Source organism: Stenella coeruleoalba (assembly GCF_951394435.1).
Source record: "Stenella coeruleoalba genome assembly, chromosome: 13".
NCBI classification, from domain to species: Eukaryota; Metazoa; Chordata; class Mammalia; order Artiodactyla; family Delphinidae; genus Stenella; species Stenella coeruleoalba.
The window spans coordinates 77,981,125-78,002,865 of record NC_137159.1 but is presented as its reverse complement, the minus strand read 5'-3'; the positions used below and the strand labels follow the sequence as shown (position 1 = coordinate 78,002,865).

Genomic DNA, 21,741 nt, shown 5'->3' with positions numbered 1-21,741 from the left:
ATGATATACGGGCCTTTCCAAAACTACTTCCTGCCCATCTTATGTGATATTCAAAAGTCCCAATACAAAGAAAAATGCTTTTCCAGCTACCGTGAAACTTTAATTTTATAAGGAACATATTGTCTTGATAACCAGCGTTCTAGAGACAAAGTTGAACCAACGCATAGGACTTATGGATTCCAGGGTACGTGGCGGTGGACGGTCAGGGCGACAGGCCTAGATTGCTGTCCAAGGTGCTGAATTGATTGGTCAAGTTATTGGAAATTGCTTCACTTGCGTTTCTGCCTCTGCCTCAAGGTCAACTCTCTGATGGAGTAGCAGCCTAGCACCAGACCAAGCAAAACTTCATCCAACTAGCATGTCTGCCCTTGCCAGAACTAGCTGACTCTGACTTGTGATCAAGACAACAGCTTGATTTCTCAGTTGGACTCCTGGCAGATCTGCTGCAGGCTGCAAACTCTTGTGTCCACAGAGGCTAAAAATACCCTGACAGGTAGGTAAACATTTCCTCCACGAATGAAGTTGACCAGTCAGAGGAGTTGGTAGTTTGTGGCTGCGGATGGCTGTGAGCTGTAGAAATTAATCATCAGGGTCTCATTTCGGCACACTCAAGTGTCAGGACCCTGAAATTTTCTCTCTGCAGGTAGCTCCTATTGGCCACTGGCCTATGTTGATCTCGACACTCTGTAGGTCACATTTTCTGCCCACAGGAACTTACAAATCTAATGGGCAAACCAAACACATGATTTAAAGTACTGTGCAGTGGCCTATATTTAACATCAAATACATTAAATGCATTAGGAGGCAAAAGGAGAGGATTAGCATGGACTGGGTTAGTTAGGTAAAGCTTCATGGAGGAAGTGGATCATCAAGTTTACTTGAAGCCCAAGTAAACTTCAGATAGACAGTGAGGAAGAGGGTTTGCATTAAAGACAGCATCACGGGAGTGGAAATGCCCATGCAACATTTTGGAGACAGTAAATACTCACCCGGTTCAGCCTAGAGCTCCCTATCCTTTCATCCTCCCCACCCATATTCACATGTAACACCACCACCTTTATAACTTCTACCCATAGTGATAGCATTATTTCTATCACACAAAAGGAATAAAAAAATCCTTTCAAATCTATTGAAATTTGGAGGGAGATAATTTTATAGCCTCCTCCAAGTACTTTTGATATTTTCTAGAGACAAGCTTCTTCAAGGTGTAAGAAGCCTTTTAGAACTACCAGTCCTCGAGTCACAACGTTGACAACTATAGCTCTTGGGTGGCTTAGGAATGTTAATAAAATATAGCTTCTGACTTGAGAAAAAGCCTGTTATGGGGCAAACAAGGACAATTTAAAATGAACAGAAAGTGCAGGCAGAGAGAAAGAGGAATCTGGAAATATGCAATTTGATAGTGAAAACTGGAAGATCTTGTAGAGAAAAGACTATTTTGAGTTTACAAGAACTTTCAGCCTAAAAGGCACTTTCTAAACTAAATTCTGGGACATCAGGCAAGGGAAGAGCTAGAGTAATAAAAATGCAGTCGCAGGAACCTGATGTGACCAGGGCAGAAAAATTCCCTTCTTTGGAGTTTGACCTGTGAGCTGGAGCAGACAGAATGGCCAAGACCTTTCTGTTTACTAAGAGGTACATGTAGGATGTACTCAGTCAGGGTGGAGGTTACTAGTAGCAACCAGGATTCTGGTGTTCGATAGATTAATGTGCTTAATGAATATGACTAGTTTAAATCAATTAATCAACATTATACAGTATTATTTAATTGGTCATTTACATTGTGTTGACTAATTATCCTACACACCTTTCAAACAGCAAACATCTAGAAATTCTGTCTGCTTGCTGCTAACTTAAAGCACGAAATCAGGGGTGACTACAGGTTGCAAATATTCACCAGGTTTCAGGAATGTGCCATCTGAGCTCTTCTTTACCATCCTTCCAAGAGAACTCTGATTAACCACCAAATTTCTGGTTGGTATGAAGGATACTCAGTTCCGCACCAGCTGTGCTCCTCTTGACACACTTATGCTTACTCATTTCTTTTTCATGTCTTTTGACTCTCATCACTTATTTAATTAGGGTCTCTCTCTCCCCTTCTTCTCTCTCTCTCCTCTCTCTCTCAAAAGCCCCTTTCATTTTCTCTCTTTCCAGCTTTTGTCCGTTTATACTTTGTGTCAATTTACAGAAAATTTACCATTCCTATTCATTTCCCTTTGTGTTTTGTATATGGTATCATGGAAGGTCTCTACTGGGGACTCTAGCCCACTGAGAGCACACACACTTAGGTCTCAGGTGATTAGCTTGAAAGGTTCAGGGATTAAAAGTAATGCTCTAGAAAAGTTTCAGTGTTTAATAGCTAAGAGAATTGCTTTAGAGTTTACGTTGCCTGAAAAATGAACTTTTGTGGAATAGGCTATTTGCTAATTTTGCCAAATCCATAAAGTGCTACTGTACTCAAGAGAAAAAATAAAAGAGCAAATACATGCTCTTATATTTCTTCGCATCCTTGAATAAGTAAGTCTCATGCAACTCTAGATATCAGTCACGTATCTCCGTATTTTATGCCTTTTTAAAAAAATAATGGGGGTCTTTGCTGAAATGAATAAATACAGCTGGTACCAAGACTAGTTCATTTTGGGTATTTCAGATTTTGGGTATATGAAGTAATTGAGGCATAGAGAGGTGAAGGGCAGCTGGTGTGATTTCCTGGTCCGCAGAGCAGGTGTTTAGCAAATATCTATGTTTAGTAAGTATCTGTGATCATGTGCTTCCTACCCACTTAACCTTGAACATCATATAAAAGAGGTGTATTTTTAAATATATGTACCAAACTTTAATTTTCATTTCACACTCAAAACTTCTGTACAAAAAGAGGCAAAGCAGGCAAAAAAAATTACAGGGACTTCAGCAAACAATATACAACAACTTTTAAACAGCTTTGTGTATGCAGCAGCCTTTATAGATGTAGTGGGGAAACTGGGTTCCAAAGTTTTTGTTTCTTGAAGATAAAATTCCAATGTTTATTATTAACATCTAGAAAAATTTGTATCTGTCTGGGATACAAGATTGAATGAGAAGTTTCTGATGTCTACTGCACCATTAGATTCCAAGATTGAGAGAGCTTCATTTTTCTTTTGAGAAAGCATGAAATTACTGTTATTTAAATGTGATGATGTATTAAAAACCTCAGTTTACCATTAATAACTGGATACAATGGTGATGGCTAGGAGCAAACACCGATGAAGCATGATATTAACTATTAGTTAAAGGATAGTATCCAGGATTCCCTTTCTGGTTGTTAATTAATACTCCAGCCCCAATGGGCCACCACAATTCAAAACATTCATTGTCACTTTGTTTTCCTAATTCCTAGTGGCACATAAAAGGTTTCCAAGAACAAAGTTATAATGCCAAAGTAGCAGTGCATCTGAGAAATGTAATTTTCACCTTGTTGCTTGCCCCAAAATAAATATCTGAGTAATGGAAAACACTTTTATTTGAAAACGATGAGACATGAAATATGAAATATAGTTAACATGGACATGGATACTGTGGCTAGCACTTTCCCCTGAACCACTCACAGGCTGTGGACACATCTGCATGCAGCACAAAAGGCTGTGATTTTTCAAAGATGTCTGATGCCTGGTGGACGGTCTGTTAAAAGAATTTGTCTCCCACAGTAGCTCCGGAGTGGACCCAAGGCCCATCACCCGTTAGTGATCACAGACATTCAGTTAACCGTCCCCCTGATAGTCAGAGGCAATAGTTCAGGTCCTGGGCGTTTGAGAATCCACGTGCTAGTGAATCTTGGCTTTGAAACAAGGTGGTTTGGCTAAATCGGGGCAGACCGGCAGCCTCTCCCCTATGTTTGGTCCCATTTGATAGAAAGTCTAATTAAAAATTATAAACGTGCTCAACTATTTACTCTGCAAGTCCTTTCCCCTCTCCAAGACTTCATCTCCTTCCCTGATATGGGAGGAAAGTAAACCCAGTGACGACAAACATTGAGTGCATCTATACTTCTAGTCTCGACAGTTGTTTCCCAAAGATAACATGGGCCTGCCAAGTAAAAGAACATTTCTTAAGCTGAATATTTAATGAATTTGTTTACCCAGTGTTATCCTAATTGCTGGCTTCCTCTAGGGTTTTAGAATGCCTAGGTTTGGAAAGGTCTTGAAAGCCATCTAGTGCATTTCTGTTCTGATGAGAGGACCCTCATCCAAGCAGCTGTACTTGTTCAGCTGGAAAAGCTCCAAGGAAAAGGGCCTTTCCTCTCCTTGTTGACTGACATTTAGATACAGGCTGGGTAATCTGTTCTGTCACTTGAATGGATTTCTTTGTGAAACATACACAAAACCAAAGTATGTCTCCCCTCTTCTTGGAGGACTCAAGGGCATGCCAGCTGGCCACCAAAGTCAGGAAAGTAATGGTGTGACAGCTCATTCCTTGGGACATTGTGAATGACACCAAACCCTGATATAACCAGACCCAACTTTGGGAATTACCATTCCCTGGGCAACTCTTTCCTTCCATCAGAAATAGGCAATTATATGGTTCAGGCCGAGGGGTTATTTAAGAGCGTCCAGTATCACCCCCATAGTATGTATGCATAGGCCACGTGGTGAAAAAGAAAGGGCGTGGAGTCAGGAACGAGGCATCCTGGGTTCTAGTCCTACATGGGGGTGATCCTGTTAGACTTCATCCTCTGTCTCATTTTTCCACTTGGAGACCAGAATAGAAGATTTCCAAGATTCCATTCTAGGCTCTGTCTGCAGACACAATGACCCTTGTCATACTGCTAAGCATCAAGACAAGGTGGGGTGATGCTTACTGGACTCTACTTACAAAGGAAGGATGTGAGAGTCAGTCTTTTTAGTGGCTCATAGTCTTGTAGGACTACTGGAGATTATCTGTTTTATTTGCCCATTTTATAGATGAGGAAAGTGAGACACAGAGAACTTAAGTGAATTTCCCAAGATCACTCTGTGAATCAACAGGGCGAGGACTTAATCCAGGTACTCAAACCAGAGTTTATACGTTGCAACAAGCTAGCAGTTGGGTCATAAAGGAGCTGCCATTTAAATATTAGATAACCAGAAAACGAAAATCTCCCCTCTAAGTTCCTCTAGTTTTCTGGTAACTAATTAAGTGTCTAGGTCTCTGCTGCCACATGGATGGTCCCCAGAGGACGGGGCTCCTATTAGGAGGGGGTGTGTACGCAGTGCTCCACAGACAACAGGAATGTTAGCAACCTTACCCACAATTTTAGCCAGAGCTCCATTTCCCTGTCCCTGGAGACAGAAGGTTGAAGCAGAGAGATGACTGTCCTGTCGCCTGGGTGCCCTTCCTCCCCACCTGTGCCCCACTTCCACGACAGCCACCAACCCATCCACAACAGCACATCTATCTATCCTTGCTTCCCTCCCATGAACTGATGCAAACACACTGATTTTTCCTCTTGCAAAATGGAAAGGGAACATTAGGGGGTATAAGTCAAAACAGGAAGAGAGTATGCTGCTAGATACATGCAACAAAAAAGTTGCACGTGTGCTGCGCTGAGGAAAGAGAGGGGCTGTGCTGAATTCCAAACACGTGGCTTTGTGTCTCCACGTGCATTTGTCTTTTCTGGGATCCCTCTCTCTCTGTCAGGATAACAGCTGTGTTTCTTGTAGTTGAGCTGACCCAGGAAATCAAATACTTCGTGTTTCTATAACTATACTTCCCAGAGAGATTACACATCTAGAATGAAAACATGACCACAAGCTATTAGGAATTTCTGGTTGTTAAAGGTGTGAGGAACTCCAGTAGCAAAGATCAATGTCTCCAAAATTTTCCTTTTGGAGAAGCGGTTTTCCTTTCAGCCATCGAAGATAAGGCTCTCCAGTCAATTTATGCTCTGCTGGGTTGAGTCAGTCGGGATACCAATTAAGGTCCATATATTTCAGGGACAAGAAGGAAACGGTTATGTAAATACACGAGTATTAACATCAATCTGTATTAAATTATGTAAACATATACATCTTCTGAGGTCAGTTCAAAGATCCTCTTCACTGAGCAAAGCTTTACTGAAGCATGGCTCGAATCTGTTTGGAAGTCGATTCATCATTCAAGTGTTTTGTAGTGAACCTGGATGGAGAGAAAATGATGGCGGTCAGTGTGCAAACAGCACTCTGAGAAGGCTTCGATCGTGACTCTCCAGCTCATCTTTACCTTGGGAGACATAACTGATATTTAGAAATCAAACTTGGCATTGGTTCTTTAGACAAAGAGCCACACTTCAATGCCCAGAGAAGTCTGAGATTTAATACTTGATCCTTCCTTCCAAAGGGTTTTATGTTATGGTTATTAAACAAGTAGATCTTCCACCTAATCAAATAATTTCACGGAGGAGACACAAGCGATCTCATTTTCCAGGGAGGCAGACTTCACGTGCTTGAGCGCAGGATCTTGGCCATCTAGGCCACCCCCGCTGAGACACAAATATTAAAATATGGGTTTGCATATAACAACATTACCCAACACTTAAACTGTTAGGGTTTTCTCCTTTTATGGGAATACTTGTCCTCCTTGCCACCACAAGGAGGCACGATGGCAGGTCCATATACTGAAGAAAAGTGGTATAGTTTGTCTCCTCACATTAACTGGTGTAGAAATAGTTCATGAAAAGAAAGGAAAAGACAAGTAACATGTAATAAAATCTTGACCGCGTCCCAAGCACTCCATGGAAGTTTTCCACTCACACTAACTCTTTGTAGGACAGGTTATTGCCTCCATTTTACAGATGTGCAAACTGAGATTTGGAGACGTTAAAAGACCCATTCCAGATGACAAATACAATGATGTATGATTTGTAAACAGTTTGTGATTTCTGATTTGGATCCAGGTCTGCCTGCCTCAAAAACCTGTGTTCTTTGACTTCCTCACAGTGTCTACAAGAGACACCAAATGCCGAGGTTCAGATGGAACTCACAGCCTACCGCAGTGCCCTGCTCTCGAAGCTCTGCTTGACTGAATGATGCTGGAAAGCAAAACAAACAAACAGACAACAGAAGCCAAAGTCTTCTTACTGAGTGTGGAAAGCCAGCCTTTTGTGAAATGGGCACCAATGGAGAAAACCTCGGTTTACCCACAGAATCTGGAAGGCTCTTGGGTTAAAGCTACATCTCTTCTGAAATGATGACTTAGCAACTTCATGAAAAAGGATTAGTCTCAGTGTGTAATTATGCATTTCATGTGCATCTCGGTTTCTTCATTTATTAGATGGGGTAACAGATCTTATCACTCTGACTTGTGATGATTAAATGAGAGCAGGAAACCTGTGTGTTGTACGTGCGTAGAGGATCACTGCTCCATCTCACTTATACTTACTGAACATTGACTACATGCATGAAGTTGAGAGGAACTGAGGGAAATTAGTCGAATGGTGATGATGAATCATCCAGATGAATGAGACAGCAGGGACCATAAACTTTCCAGATTACAGTCCCGACTGTCATAATTCAGCAAACTCCTGTGGATATGTCACAGCTAAGAAACAAGAATACCTCCCCTGAAGTGGATTAAGCGCACGTGTCCTCGGGAAGAGAGCAGGTGCGCGGGCATGACGCGTTAGCAGTGAGGAGACGTCAGGAACGCTCGCCAGCTACAAGGGCATCCAGACAGGGGACAGCAGGGTTCTCAGCTTTGGCAGCTGCACGTACGACTCACCCAGGGACCTTCAGAGCAAACCCACAAACACAAAATGGATGCCTGAGGCCCTAGCCCAGCGATTCGAACTCATTTGACCTGGATTGGACCCTGAGCAGCAGTGTTTTCAAAAGCTACCCACATAATTCTCCTGTGCAGCCAGGTTTGGGAACCACAGGTGCAGGGGGAAGTGAGACCGGGGAAGCTTCTTCTTCTGCAAGTCCCCACCAACCACAAAGCACTGTGGCTGGGCGTTAGGCCTTTGACCTGCGGGGTCACCCAGGCCTGGGTTTAGATCCTGCCTCAGACATCTGCTGTGTGACTTTTGCCAAGTGAGTTGACTTCTCTAAATTTCAGTTTCTTCCATCTGTAAAAAGGGGATGATAAAAATGGGGCTGACCTCAACAGGCAGTTGGGAAGATGACATGTATTAACAGATGCAAAGGGGTTAAGCCTGGTGTTCTAGCCCTCGGACCCAAACAGCACCTACATTTGCAATGGTTCGGAAGGGCTGGCTGCCCCACAGGGCTGAGGCTCACCTGAGGGCGTTCAGCAGCCCCTCCACACTGTCTGGGGCCTGTTCCTTCAACACCTTTATACAGCCTTTCATCTAGAAGAAAGCACGAGAGTTTGTTAATACCCCAGTAATTCCATCGTAGTACCTGTCCATCACAACATCTGTTCATAATAATATCACATTATTTCTTCCCATAGAAATCAAACTCAGAAATGTCCAACACACCTTCCTACCCCCTCAGGCCAGTGAGTTGTTTCTCTGGGCTTCTAGAAGGTTCTGTGCCAGTCTTCATATTATACTGCAATCGAACATTCTATGTGCCTGACTTCTGGGGACAACGACCTGATTTTGATTTTCTTGTCTTGGACTCCACAGCCAAGGGGAGAGCTCCTCCTCTAGCCTGTGCTCAGTTGAGACTGACTGAATGAATTGCAAACCTGATCGTTTTATGTCATCTCTCTGCCCAGAATGCTTTTCCTCCTTCAGCTGTTTGACTGGTAAACTCAACAACTTAACAAATTTTTTCTTTTTTTTCTTTTTTTTTTTTTTTGCGAAGGAAGAATCTGGAAAGAACACCATCACTCATTTTAAGCTCAGATGTTCATGCACTGATTTGGGTATACTGTACTAAGGGCCTCTTTTATAAAGGTCGCTTATAAAAATGTTCTTGTATGTTGCAAGTTTTTTCCTAAAGCCCTGATAAACGCTGTTGGATTGATGGGGGCAGCCAGAAGCCCAGGGTTGAGAATCATTTGGGGGCATGTTTAGGCTTATCCAGAAAGAATGTCGTGGTCGATCAGAGATGCCTGTCATAGGTGCAGGATGGGGTCAAGCTCAGAATGAAGAGATCTGGTCCCTCTCCCGAAAGAGCTCATAGTCCAGTGGGAGAAGAGAGACAAATAGCTCATTATCATCCTGTGATATGTGTTCTTGTAAAAAGTGCCCAAGGAGGAACGAGGCCATAGATGAGAGAAGAGGCAGAAGAGCAGTGGATACTCTGGGAATTTCGAGTTCTATTTCAGGCTGATGAAAGCCTTGAGTGTGAATAACAGGATGCAGCCAGAGGTGTAGTCAGGGCCAGATTCAATGTGGGTTTAACAGCATGTTCGGGAGTTGGGGGCCTTTACCTGTGGAAAACACCCGTGATAGGTGTTAAACAATCTAGTAATGTGATTCATACTGAAAGGGATCGGAGGAAGCACGACTGGAGATGGGAGGGCCAGTGGGAGTCCCTGAGGGGGAGGGTGTGAGAGCAGCAGTGGGCACGGAGGGTCAGGGCAAGACGGGAGGATGCATCTGAGGTCCAGGTCACAGGACGCGGTGATGGAGAAGGCGTGAAGGTGAAGAGGGAAGAAGACAGTTCCTAGGTTCTGAGGGACAATTCCAGGTTTCTGGCTTTGAGACTGAGTTGGAGGAAGGTGAAATACCTGAGACAGGAACCCGGGAGGAGGAGAAGCAGGTCTGTGGGGGAAAGGATAACCTTTGATTTGAGGCCGGCCATGCCTCAGGTGTCCAAAGGAGTGGATGTCTGGAATTCTGGGTGAGGCTTGGGCTGGGGACCACGGTTTAGGGGTGATTCTGTATTGGATCATTCCATACAAGTTTAAGGAAATCAGTTGAAAATGTCATGTCACTCCAGCCTGTTTTCCTGACACCCACGATTAGCATCAGTTCTCTAAATGATGCATAACCCTCTGGGCCTCGATGACTTTGCTCTGATGATTCCCTCCGCCTGGAGTACTCTTCCTTCTCCCTGTCCATTTGGTAAAAATCCTCAAGACCCACCTGAAACGTCACCCTCTGCCTCTGCCTCTATGCAGAATGAGTTTCTCCCTCACCTGGGTTTCTAGAGCTCAGGACCTCCATTTTGGACTATAGAACACATTCTTTGTAAGTGCAGGTAACAGGATCTATTTCAATATTTGCTTTTTCACAGTTGATGCGGATACCCTAAGGATTTATAAAACAGTGCGAGTAGCTGCTGGCTTAGAAGCAGACTGGTATCTGGAAAGAAACCCTTATGTCATCAAAGAAAAATGGCCCATCATGTACATGTTGTGCTCCGTAAACCTGAAACTTTCCTAGAGACACATACAATCTTCTACGAGAAAACCTTCTTAGTGAGACATACGTGAACAAATGGACGTCATCAAGACTGGGTAGGGATAGATCTAATATAACGTTCATAGCCTCAGCAGAAAGACTTAGTAAATAACAAGCAAGGACAAGCTTTTTAAAGGTTAGGGTTACAGGACATAATGGTACCCAGTGTATTTTTAATTACTGACTCTGTGACAAGTTAACAAAGGACTGTGGTAAATGAGAATGTCCTATGAGTACTAGGTAATAAATTCAATCCATATTCAAATGATATTCACGGGTTACTAACAGAGCTATTTATACTTAATCTATAGCATAAAAATAGAAATTATTTTTATTTCTAAAATTAATTCTTTCTAAATAATTAATTATTTAATTATCTATTTAATTATTTCTAAAAATAGAAATTATGGCAGGGTGTTAATCTGTTAAGTATATACACACACAAACGTCTATACAGAATGAAGGGACATATATATGTGACATACATATTGATGGTGGTCATCTGTCCATGGTGAGGTTACCACTGATAAATGTAATTTTCTGTGTTTTGGGTTCGTTTGTTTTTTTTGCCTGCCCCGTGCAGCGTGCGGGGTCTTAGTTCCCTGACCAGGGATCGAACCCGCTCCCCCTGCAGTAGAAGCATGGAGTCTTAACCACTGGGGCACCAGGGAAGTCCCAATTTTCTGTATTTTGATTTCCTGTATTTTCCCAAAATATAAGTTATGTAAGTATTTATTTTCTTGATAAATAGAAATAATTACGTTAAAAATAATGAAGACTCTCTGAAGAACCATGGCTAGCTATGCTAGGGAGCCAGAACCTCAAAATGAGTACTCCAAGTTGCATTATTAATGGATACATTTTCTTGCAATCTTTAGATTCACGGCCCCTCTGGGCACATGGACCTTCTGTCTGCACAGAACTAGAGCATCAGAGATGCTGTTCTGTACGGATGAACGAGCATAGAGTGCGCACGCCCCGACTGAGCCGCGTCAGAATCAGTCGGTACCAAGAGGTCCTATTCCGTACTGAAAAGGCTTTCAATTAATACAGGGATACGCTACTGGGTGTCACTGCAGGCAAACACTGGGCTGAGAGGAGCCTGTTTTATCCCACAATCAACAGGAAATCACCTGCACACCACAATCATTTGTTTTCCAATCATATCCATTCATTCAGCAAAAGCTATATGGAGTATCTATTGAGCGCCGTGCTGTATGTACCGAGGACACTGCCAGGCAATGAAGCAGACATTAGGTATACAGATCTTGGTCTCTGCCCTTGTCAACAAACTCAGAGTCCACGAGGGAGTCAGAAAACCCAAAATGGTAGGCGCTCTGGGCCTGGAGGAGAAGCAAGGCTCTGCTCCATGAGGGACATAGGAGATGTGCTCCAAACGAGGTGACATGTGAGGAGTGTCTTAAAAGAATCCCCCCATCAGAGAAGAGGGAGGGCACTCTGGGCAGAGAAAAGGGCTCAAGCATATTCCAAGGACAAGAAAAGGCACGGGAATCAGGCAGAGCCACCTGCAGGGATGGTGGGAGAGGAAGCTGGAACGTTGTGTGGGATTTGACCGCGGTGCCTTGTAATCTAGGATGAGACACATATAACATATAATATATGTTTATATGGCACACTGGGTAAGCTGAAGGGGCAGCCTGCAGCTAGGGGACTGTTTGCCTCTCAGCTCCTCTACAGGCTGAGGGAATCAGCACCTCCACATTCCTCTGTGTCTCTGAGGTGGGATGTGTTTGCTGCACACATATGAACAGGACTGGACTTCTTGCTACGAGGAGAGCTGCCACGATGGGGCCTGCATCTGGGAGAGTCCACTCCGGGGGGGGGGGGTAGGGAGTGTGGAGGGGAGGGAGAGAGGGAAGCAAGGTCTGTTTGACAACATTTATGAGCTCTTATTGGGAAATCACAGTTCGTAACTATTCTTACATCGATCTTGGATGTCTTGCAGAAAGCTCCCACGGGGTGGACGTGGTCGTAGAGGATGATGACCCCCACCATCACCCTCATGCAGAACATCAGCGTTTCTTCGCTTGTAAACCTACTCCTGTACTCCCTGGAAGAGAGGACAAGTGGCAGAGATATTACCTCCGCGACAGAGCACGTTCATCTCTGGCTCCACAAATGGCTACTTCAGTCTCCTCCTATCCTCCCTGGAGAACAATTCCAGACGTGCAGAACCAGGTTAATAAGCTCTTAAAGAAACCAGCGATGGTAATTCTCCTTGAGTCTATCTGACCATTGTGAAAACAAGGTAAATTAGAGGGCAGTAAATTCTCTTCTGCCCTCAGCGAGCCAGCTCGTCACCTACATAAGTCCCCCGCCCATCAATCCTGAATATTTTATAGCAGGTCTCTCTGGCTGTCCTAGATTATAGAGAATAACGGCTTCATTATGGAGAAAACGAATCAAGTTCATTTCTATAGAGCAGCTACCGTGTCTCCAGTCTGGGTAACTTCCTTTGTAAAGATACAGGCTGCAGATTGAATTACATTGGCAAAGGTACCTTCCAGAAATTACATACCATTCATTGGGCTGAGAGTATCTGTGGAGTTTGAATTTTGTTCACCTACCTTGACAGGGTCACTGATGATTCAGGTAATTCAAGCCAATTCTAGAGGCTTTCTTAACATCTACTTCATTACGGTTTGTCCCCACAGTGATGATGATTACTATTTCCATCTTGGAATAAATCTTAAATATAAGTGAACTATCTGAAATTAACACCACCTTACATTTGAACAGAGCACCAAATTTTATAAGGCACTCTTGATGCCTCTGGGCCTCCCAAACTCTCTGCATCATAGATGGTATTATGGGAACCTCAGCAGATGAGGAAACCAAGGTCCAGGCAGGTCAGACCACTTGTTTACGGGCACAAAAGGGGCTACAGACATACGTGGAATAAGTGGAACCCTGACACTGGAGTGTAGGTTTTCTCATTACCATACTGCCTCAACCTCAACAAACTCAACCATTTTTTAAATCTAGCAAGCAATTTAAGTGCAAGGAAACTGTTGCATGCACGAGAGAGAGAGAGAGCGAGAGAAAGAGAGATCTTCATTATCATTTTTGCAATAGCCTTACCACTTCCACTCTTGTTCGACATCTTCTCTCAAATCCTTTCTCCAATATATTTATAACATACCCAGTCATTTAACCCAATCTTCCATTTGATCCTTATACAACTTCTGCATCTTTGATTTAACCTTTGATTCTGCCATCTAACAAGCTATGCAATCTTTGGGAAGAAGTCAGTTAATCAATTTACGCCTCATCTTCCTCAGCTCTAAAATGGGGATACTACACCTCGCACCCAGAATTCTTTATGAAATTAATTCAGTTAATATATAAGTAGATGTTAATATGCTGACCCACATGTGAGATGTTGTCACCACCGTCACCATCATCACAGAGACAGGTGAACTCTTGACCACGAATACACCTCTGATTTAACTTACGGAGTTTCCAGCATGACTTTACAAACGCTCGTCATCGTACTGAGGCAGTCTGTGGTATTCTCTATTGGCAGCGTTTTGTTCTAAACGGGAGACACAAATGGGTATTAGCCCTGTTAGCAGCTTTTACATGCAATCGGGCAAAAGGCACCTCGTTGCTTGATGTCGCTTACTTCGGAGACAAAGTGCATGGTGGCGTTGCTGAGGGTTTTCAGCATGGGCGTGGCTTCTGCATAGAAGAGGGACATTCGGTTGGCCATCTCATTGTTGACTTCGTTCTCAATGTCTAGCTGATGAAAAGAAGACGAGAGGATGCGGTTGATAAAGAGATGGTCAACATCTCAAAACAGTGTCCTCTGGAAATGGAATTACAGACAAAGGCTCTGTCTTCTCCCTGTGCCCCTCCCGATGCCTGGAGCATGCGTGTGTCAACCTGGGAGTTCCAGGGACTCACGTGCATGTTGTTGATGCGATTACGACTGATGGTCCTTCTGTAGTAGCTGAAGTCATTCTGAATAGCCGGGTTCCTCATCTGAAATTCAGAAGGGAGGAAAGCAGGTCATCTCTCAGCATCAGGTGCAGGACATGCATCAGAAGCCTGGACACCAGATTCCGCACAGATACCAGGACTTCTCTTTGTTACCCAAGAGTCAAAGCAACTTCCGGTTAAAAATAAATATTCGGGGCTTCCCTGGTGACGCAGTGGTTGAGAGTCCACCTGCCGATGCAGGGGACACGGGTTCATGCCCCGGTCCGGGAAGATCCCACATGCCGCGGAGGGGCTGGGCCCGTGAGCCATGGCCGCTGAGCCTGCGCGTCCGGAGCCTGTGCTCCGCAACGGGAGAGGCCACAAGAGTGAGAGGCCCGCGTACCGCAAAAAAATAATAATAATAATAAAAAAAATAAAAATATGCCCTGGTTTTACCCTAGTCTAGATTTCAGGGAAAGTATACTTGTTCCCAAAGAGGAAGAGACATTTGAAATGGTTTTTTCTGGTTGCATTGGGCAGATTTTGAATTTCCATGTAGAAACCACCATCTTCAATCACTTTGACCACAAGGAGTTCAAATTCTCACCACATGACACGCCTCTCTAGGGAAGGAGCTACAGCTCACTCATCTCTCTTGCCCCACAGCACTGCAGAGCACCTGGACACCTAGGTGCTCAGTAGGCATTTGTTAAATTGTCCAAGCGCACGCGGCCTAACCTTCAGTTCATCAAATCGAAGGGTGAAATGCAGAATTTCCGCAAACTCCTTTGCCAGGGCCTGCTGCCGCTCCAGGTGTTGCGTTGGTGTGTAGGGTGGACAGGTCAGAGATTCCAATAAACTCTGAAGAGCTTTTTCTGGAAGTCAAAGGGATACAGACATATTTGAGGTGGCCCGCAGAGATCTTTTCAAAAAGCACAATTTGAAGCCCCAGTTGACATTCTCAGAGATAACCTGCTTGAGTCTTTCCACTCCACCTTTCCCCCCAGAACTGTGTGAGATGTGACATGGGTAGGTAAGGAAGAAAAGGAACCCGCCCATGCTCCGCCTCCACTGGAGAAGAGCCCCGGGGCCACACAGTCTTGTAAATGTCTCCCAGAGCTCAGCCGGACCCTCACATGTTCTGTCATCCCAATTCCTCACACTGTTAGAAAACCACAAAGAGGTGACTTTGGAGCATGTGCACGAGACAGCCATTCAGAAGCCAGGATGAGATGAGGTGGCCCTGATTGCGTGGGGTAAATAACCTGCTTTGCAGGGAGAGGCTTCTGGGTCATTCCAGCTCTTCTCTGCATTTACACTCTCATCAAATCCCAGGAATATTTTTCTACAAACCCACTGCCATATCTACCTCCATTACTGTCCTGAAAAGAGTCTCATTGCTCCCACTTCTCTGTTTCTAAAACTTCCTTCCAGTTTTTCCTTCCACGTATTTCTCCTAGTACCAAGTCACTTAACCAATCCTCTAGAGCAGGGGTAGGAAAACTATGGCCCACAGGCTAAATCTGGCCCACAGTCAATTTTTGCAAATAAAGTTTTATCAAAACACAGCCATGCTTTATTTTCATTCCCCTAGGGATTGACTGTGGCTACTTTTGTGCTGCAATGGCAGGGCTGAGTGGTTGCAAATAACATAGGATGGCCCACAAGCCTAAAATATTTATTAGCTGGCTCTTTACAGAAGAGTTCACTGCACCTGCTCTATCATCCCTAGAGTCCTTTTACAGTTTCTTTCCAAGGACACCACTAGCATTTTCTGTCTGTGGGAACAAACTGTCTTCTGAGGCAGCTCGCTTGACCTTGGAATGCTCTGATGGGTGGATTTTTCCTGTCTGCTGAGCTGAGTGTTGGCTCCTTAGGATTTCAGTTCATTGGGTCTAGACACACACTTGGAAGAAACAGAGAAATCGATTCCTCTTCAACCTGAGTGTCTTCAGAAGCTCCCTCTTCTTGAAAAACTGGTTCAGTTCATTGAACTATTTCCTTTGAGTCTTAGCTTCAAGTTCTCTCAACATCATGGCTATTATTCCCCCAGCGTACTTCAGTTTCTCTGTTTAACTCTTAAAATGTGGCGCTCACTTATGGCAGAAGTAGAGTAAAACATGACCACACGCTTCCTCGTTCTAGATGTATTATATTAACCAGGGAAACCTCAGACAGCTTTACTGTTCGGGGAGGGGTTGTATCATATCGGTGGTCACGTAGAGCCTACTGTCAACCAGACTTGATTTTCTTCTTGCTCCTGCAAAGCCATCCTGTGCCTGCACAGATTCTTTTAAGCTTAAGGATAGAATGTTATGTTTGTCTTTCTTGTATTTTACTATATTAAACTTAACACATGAGTCCAGCCAACCAACTTCTTTTTGGGTTAGCAGGTAACCTGTATTTTCTCTGTCCTTCGGAAATGTGATCAGACATGGTAAACCTGTTAAGAGTCAGACGTAGCTGAGAACAAAACCAAAGGGACACCCACTAGTAAAGACACTCTAAATGCACCAATAAATGCAGGGGAAGAAACTCTGAAGTGGATTGACAGAAATAGACATGGCAGGTGTTTTTGTACAAGTGGCCTCTGACGATGCACAGTGATGGACCTGGGGTAGTTTCCAACGCCCTGAACCTTTCCTGCTGCTTTCTCAAACGCCGTAACAGAATTTCACACGTAAGACATGAAAACCGTAAACGCATACTCACCTAGCCTGATAGAAAACTCATAAAATCTCTTTAGCCTCACGACCAAAGGACACACTGCATTCCACGCTTTTTCCTGAAGCTGAATGTCATTGGGATTTTGAATGGCCTGCCAAAACATTATGGAATTGTCTGTTTAAAAACAAGCAGTAAGCTGCCCATCAAAACGACTTGAGATTGAGAAAGAATTTGAGTTTAAAAGATACGATTCCTGCTGTACTTTGCTAATGTGTATTTCCTCAATGGACATCAGTTCATCGGAGTGTCGTCCAAGATGCTCAATTAGGATGGCGATTTTAGCCCTAGACACCGCGTCATCTTACTTGTTTCTCTTATCTTCAATGCAAAACAAATGCATGTTTAATTGGAAGCAATTCAGTCCTCCTCCATCACCGTTTGATTCTTCTCAAAGTAGAGCTAGTGCTCATTGGGAAATGCAGATTCTGCGGTACTTTCCTTTCTTTATAATATGTATTACATTCCTGCCGGTCTGTGATGGTACCTAAATTACCTAAATTAAACGGTGACCCCTAAGTAGAAAAATAACCTCTTAATAGGCTAGTTTCTTTGAAATGCTGTTTTGTCTGGGTTTCAGCAGCTGGAGGATTATGACGCTAGCAGTGTTTTTGTTGTTTTTGTTGTTATGGTTTGTTCTGTTTTTAGAAAATGGTGGTGGCAGTACGTGTGTGTGTGCTGATACTACCACAAAACTAATTATTTCAAACAAAAGGAGTGTGAAGTTTCTTGCCTTGAAGGCATTATGGAGTCTCAGAAGTCACACTGACAATTTGTTTTGTTTTGTTTGTTGTTTTGTTTTCTCTGCATTTATTTTTAAAATCTCACGTCATTTCAAGATGACCGACGAGCAGACTACTTAAAACGAGATCTTTTATGACTCTTGTTTATGATACTAGCAGAACCTGCCAAAATTATTACAAAGTTTTGTAAAGTTCATATAAACCCAGACTACGAATCCTATTTCCATTGTTGTTCGTAGATTTCATATGTATGTTTCCCTTACATGAAGTAACACAGGGACAAATTATTGTTTAAATGTGAGTCCTGCAATATCAAATGTATGCTGGAGAAGAGAATGGCTGACACTTTACACAGTCTACAGCACTGTGCGCTCAGATCAGCGTACTAGAATCAAAAGGACCATTCATACATTTTTTAAGGACACATTACCCTCCTTGTTCTTCCTAGTACGCTAGGGAACACTAGGGCTATTACTTAATCTTGCTGTGTGTGTGCGTGCATGGGTTTCCTTTCTCCACCAAGGGTGCTGTCAGCTCAGTATTATTATTGGCATACGTCTCGGATCTCTGGCCCCGCGCCCTTGTAAGCCTGCAGGTCTGCGAGGATGCTCTCGGAATCCTGGAGGACGGCGCTGATCTGGTTCCATATTTCCCTCTCTCCTTCTGTGGGCTGGGCATCTAAGCAGATGGGAAACCAAAAGACACAGAGGGCTTGTGTTTATAAACCACCTGAGAAGAGGCTCGGCATTCAGTTCTACCTGCTAGACAATCCTATTTTAACTCCTGCAGGCTTAGTATTTACTCTTTAACATAACAAGGTGCTAAGAAAGGAAAACGAACAGAAATTCTGCCCATTACTCAGTTCAAAATAGTCATCAATATTTCACACACATTAAGCAAAGCGTGTTGGAATCATCGCAGGCACTCCTTTATTTGTATGGGTCACGTTTTTTGCACACCTACTACGTGCCAAGTGGTACAGTGGGTGATAGGAAGAATCAACATTATCTTTTGGGATCCACTTTTAATAGAAGCTATTGAATATTTCTGTTATGATTGAAAGTCTGTGAATCTGAGTATAGATAGGAAAATAGTCTCCCTTATATTTCCATACTACAAAAGCTTAATATATTAGATAATGAATCCTTCAGAGCCATGACAGAGATGTATCTTTCTGGAACACAATGATCTGTAGAAAGCTTTGGGGTTTCTCTTTGAACATGAACTCAAGGAGTGCCAGGAGTTTTAAAGGCTCCTGTACTGTTCATCTTTGGTATTAACCGTGAAATTTATCCACAAAAATAAGTAACACATTTAAGCTTAAATAATGAAGAATGCATTCAAACAGCCACAGAAACGTCCCCTGAGCCTCTCAGTGAATTCCTACCTGTTTACATTCCTGGAGCCAGTGTTTGCTCTTGTCTGCAGGAGTATTTTGTGGGGGGCTAGTGGGTGGAAGGTGAATGGTGGTAAAGATTGGGTGTTATTTATCTCACAATGCCTACAAAATAGGTTTCTTGCTCAGGCTAGTCAGGAAATTAATCTCCATCTGAAACGAAGGCACTGCTAACAGAGAAAGGGGATAGATGTCATCTCCTAAAAATCTGTTTTCAAAAATCCAAGTCCTAAGGCTCTGAATTCTCCCAGCGGACCTCACTAAAGAAAGGTGGGATGGAGTCATACCTGGTCGAACATTACCCAGATCAAATCCCAGTTTTGACTAATCTTGGTGGGGGTCAGAAAAAACAGAATTCATAAAATAGGTGATTTTTAAGTGAGGCATTGACCATGCCAACTGGGTCTTCAGAAAGGCTGAGTATCAGAGTAGAAGTGGGCCATATGTGGTTGCTCCTGCTTCAGTCACCATCTGCTGGACCTATACTAATGCAAGGCCAGACCTCCCAGAAGTGATGCCCATGGAGATTTTTAGATCATTTTATTTCTCAGATCCTGCTAAGGCCTAAGAAATTGGTGGAGTTACCTGGGAAATGAAGGGTGAAATTCACCAGTGCATAGTAATTCTCTTTAAAAGAAAAGAAATCATAGGCCCTCAGAGGTTACTCAGAAACCCTGCAACGTGTTCCTTCTACAAATGAGACGGATTTCAACTAGCGGATGAGGAGGGCCTAAAGTACACGTGCACCAGGGTGCAGAGAAGGGAGAGATGAGTGTGGTCTGGGAGAAGCGGAAACTGCTCCATGTAAGGGCTGGGACTGGAGCTGGCTGGCTGGAAGACCCAAGGGAGGGCGCCCATGAAAAGCAGGAGGAAGACTTAGCAGGTGGCCCAAGAATGGCTGGACTTGAAAGAGGAAAGGGACCTGCCAGGTTACATTGTTGAATCCAGCCTGGGAAGCAGAGGAGAGAAAGAAACATGTTTCCCCTTTATCCTTCGCTATCCTTCTCCTGCTTCCCCCAAACACCTGGTAAGTTGTCTCAGGTAAAATGTTTGTAACAATATACTATATATTTCATCTTTTCCTGTTTTCCCAAACTTTTCTAAAAGCAATATGGCATCTTAAACAGAAACTAAAACCCACAAGCTAGGAAGCCTGTAACCGAGGGACACGTTTCAATGAACAGAATTCCAGGGTAAGGCTGGCAATTCCCAAGTAAGAAGAAAGTCAGGGAAGAAAGCATATGACAAAAATGCAAAGATCCTAGAGAACAAAAAATCAAATACTCTTGACTCAAATCCTTTCGCCTTTGGATGAATGTATCGAAAACTCACAAGCTAAACACAGAGACAATTTCCTATAGAGATTTATATTTGAGAAGGAAAAGGAAAAGAGAGTCTGGGACCAAGATTCTGAGAGGTAAGTCTATTTGAATATCAATACAAAGAAGTATGGGAGGGGAAGGCACTTGGAGAACAGAAAAGGCTCCTAATCTTGGCTGTCATATGACTCCATCTTAGCAAGTCACCACTTGATAAGTTTTAAACAAAACAGAATTAAAGCCAAGTGGTCTAGAAGAGGAGCATTGGAAAAACAAAAACAAAAAGCCCCCATTCTTTTGATGCTTACTGAAACACCAAAGGAGAAAGATTTCAAACTCAGTTTTTAAAACAGAGGCCTTTCTTAAGTGCTTCAAAAGTAAGACAGTTTCCAGGAGAGTGGCCTGAAAGTGGTACTGGCCACAGACAGGCAAGCATCTCTCCATCCCAGGCGAAGTGACACTTTCTAATACAAATTCACACTGACGTTGATGTGACCACAAAGAGCTGGACGAGTGACATGGAGGACGACACCACTTCTCTCCCAGAGGTGGCAGAGTTGGGGGCTATGGTGAATCACTTCCGGCCTGCAGTAACTCCCTCCTGCTAGCCAGAGTGACCTGTGAAACAGGACCCTCAGTCCCCAGCCTCCCTCTCTGGGAAAACGTTTCTTTTGGCTGATATCCTAGTGTCCTATTGGAAATGCTTCCCCTGTGGACCCGTTCGACAGGGATGGGGTAGGGAGGGGTGGGAGAAATCCAAGTCAGCATTCCTTCTTTGGGAATGATTCTGACTTAGAAATGCACTGGCTCATTTTCTTCCATAATTTGCTAGGCTTATTGCAAGCCCTAGTTTTTTCCGCTCTCCTCTGTCAAGGAACTTAAGTCACCTTTTCTTCCAGCTAATAATTAAGCCCTTGGGGCCAGCAGCACAGTCCCTGTCTTCTGGGCCAGGCAGCCCTAAGAGTCTCAGGGGACTCAAATCACAAGTGGCATCAACTTCTGAGGCAGAGAGTCCCAACTGGAAGAAGCCCTAATCTGTCTGTCTTCTTCTTTTTTCAAATGGGAAAAGGACTGTGTAACCCTAAGTGACATTTGGTATTGGCCCAAATCCCTAAGTTCATGATTCATCCCACTTTGATCCCCCAGCTACATGATCAGACACTTAGGACTCATTAGTGAGAATCTGATCTCCGAGCCTGTAAGACTCAGGCCTTACTTGTTTCATTTGATATCGTATCTCCAGGACCTAACACAGTGCCTGGCACGCAGTAGATGCTGGTAGAAAAATGTGCTGAATAGTTGAAACAT

The 21,741-nt window shown here is 43.6% G+C and overlaps 1 protein-coding gene across 3 annotated transcripts in view; it reads right to left on the bottom strand.

The window, feature by feature from the left end:
- Nucleotides 1-3,481: 3,481 nt before the first annotated feature.
- Nucleotides 3,482-21,741, bottom strand: part of CYRIA (CYFIP related Rac1 interactor A) — a 58,383-nt gene continuing 40,123 nt past the window's right edge. The window contains exons 3-11 of one of the 3 annotated variants that reach the window (XM_079940559.1): nt 18,275-18,396; nt 16,964-17,069; nt 14,990-15,126; nt 14,237-14,314; nt 13,956-14,072; nt 13,786-13,865; nt 12,254-12,380; nt 8,229-8,299; nt 3,482-6,129 (exon numbers count right to left, since the gene is read on the bottom strand). In XM_079940559.1, the coding sequence (XP_079796685.1) occupies nt 6,066-6,129; nt 8,229-8,299; nt 12,254-12,380; nt 13,786-13,865; nt 13,956-14,072; nt 14,237-14,314; nt 14,990-15,126; nt 16,964-17,069; nt 18,275-18,396 (902 nt within the window). In that variant the 3' untranslated portion in view covers nt 3,482-6,065. The remainder of the gene's footprint in view (nt 6,130-8,228; nt 8,300-12,253; nt 12,381-13,785; nt 13,866-13,955; nt 14,073-14,236; nt 14,315-14,989; nt 15,127-16,963; nt 17,070-18,274; nt 18,397-21,741) is intronic. The other 2 variants (XM_079940560.1, XM_079940561.1) reach the window with 2 other exon arrangements.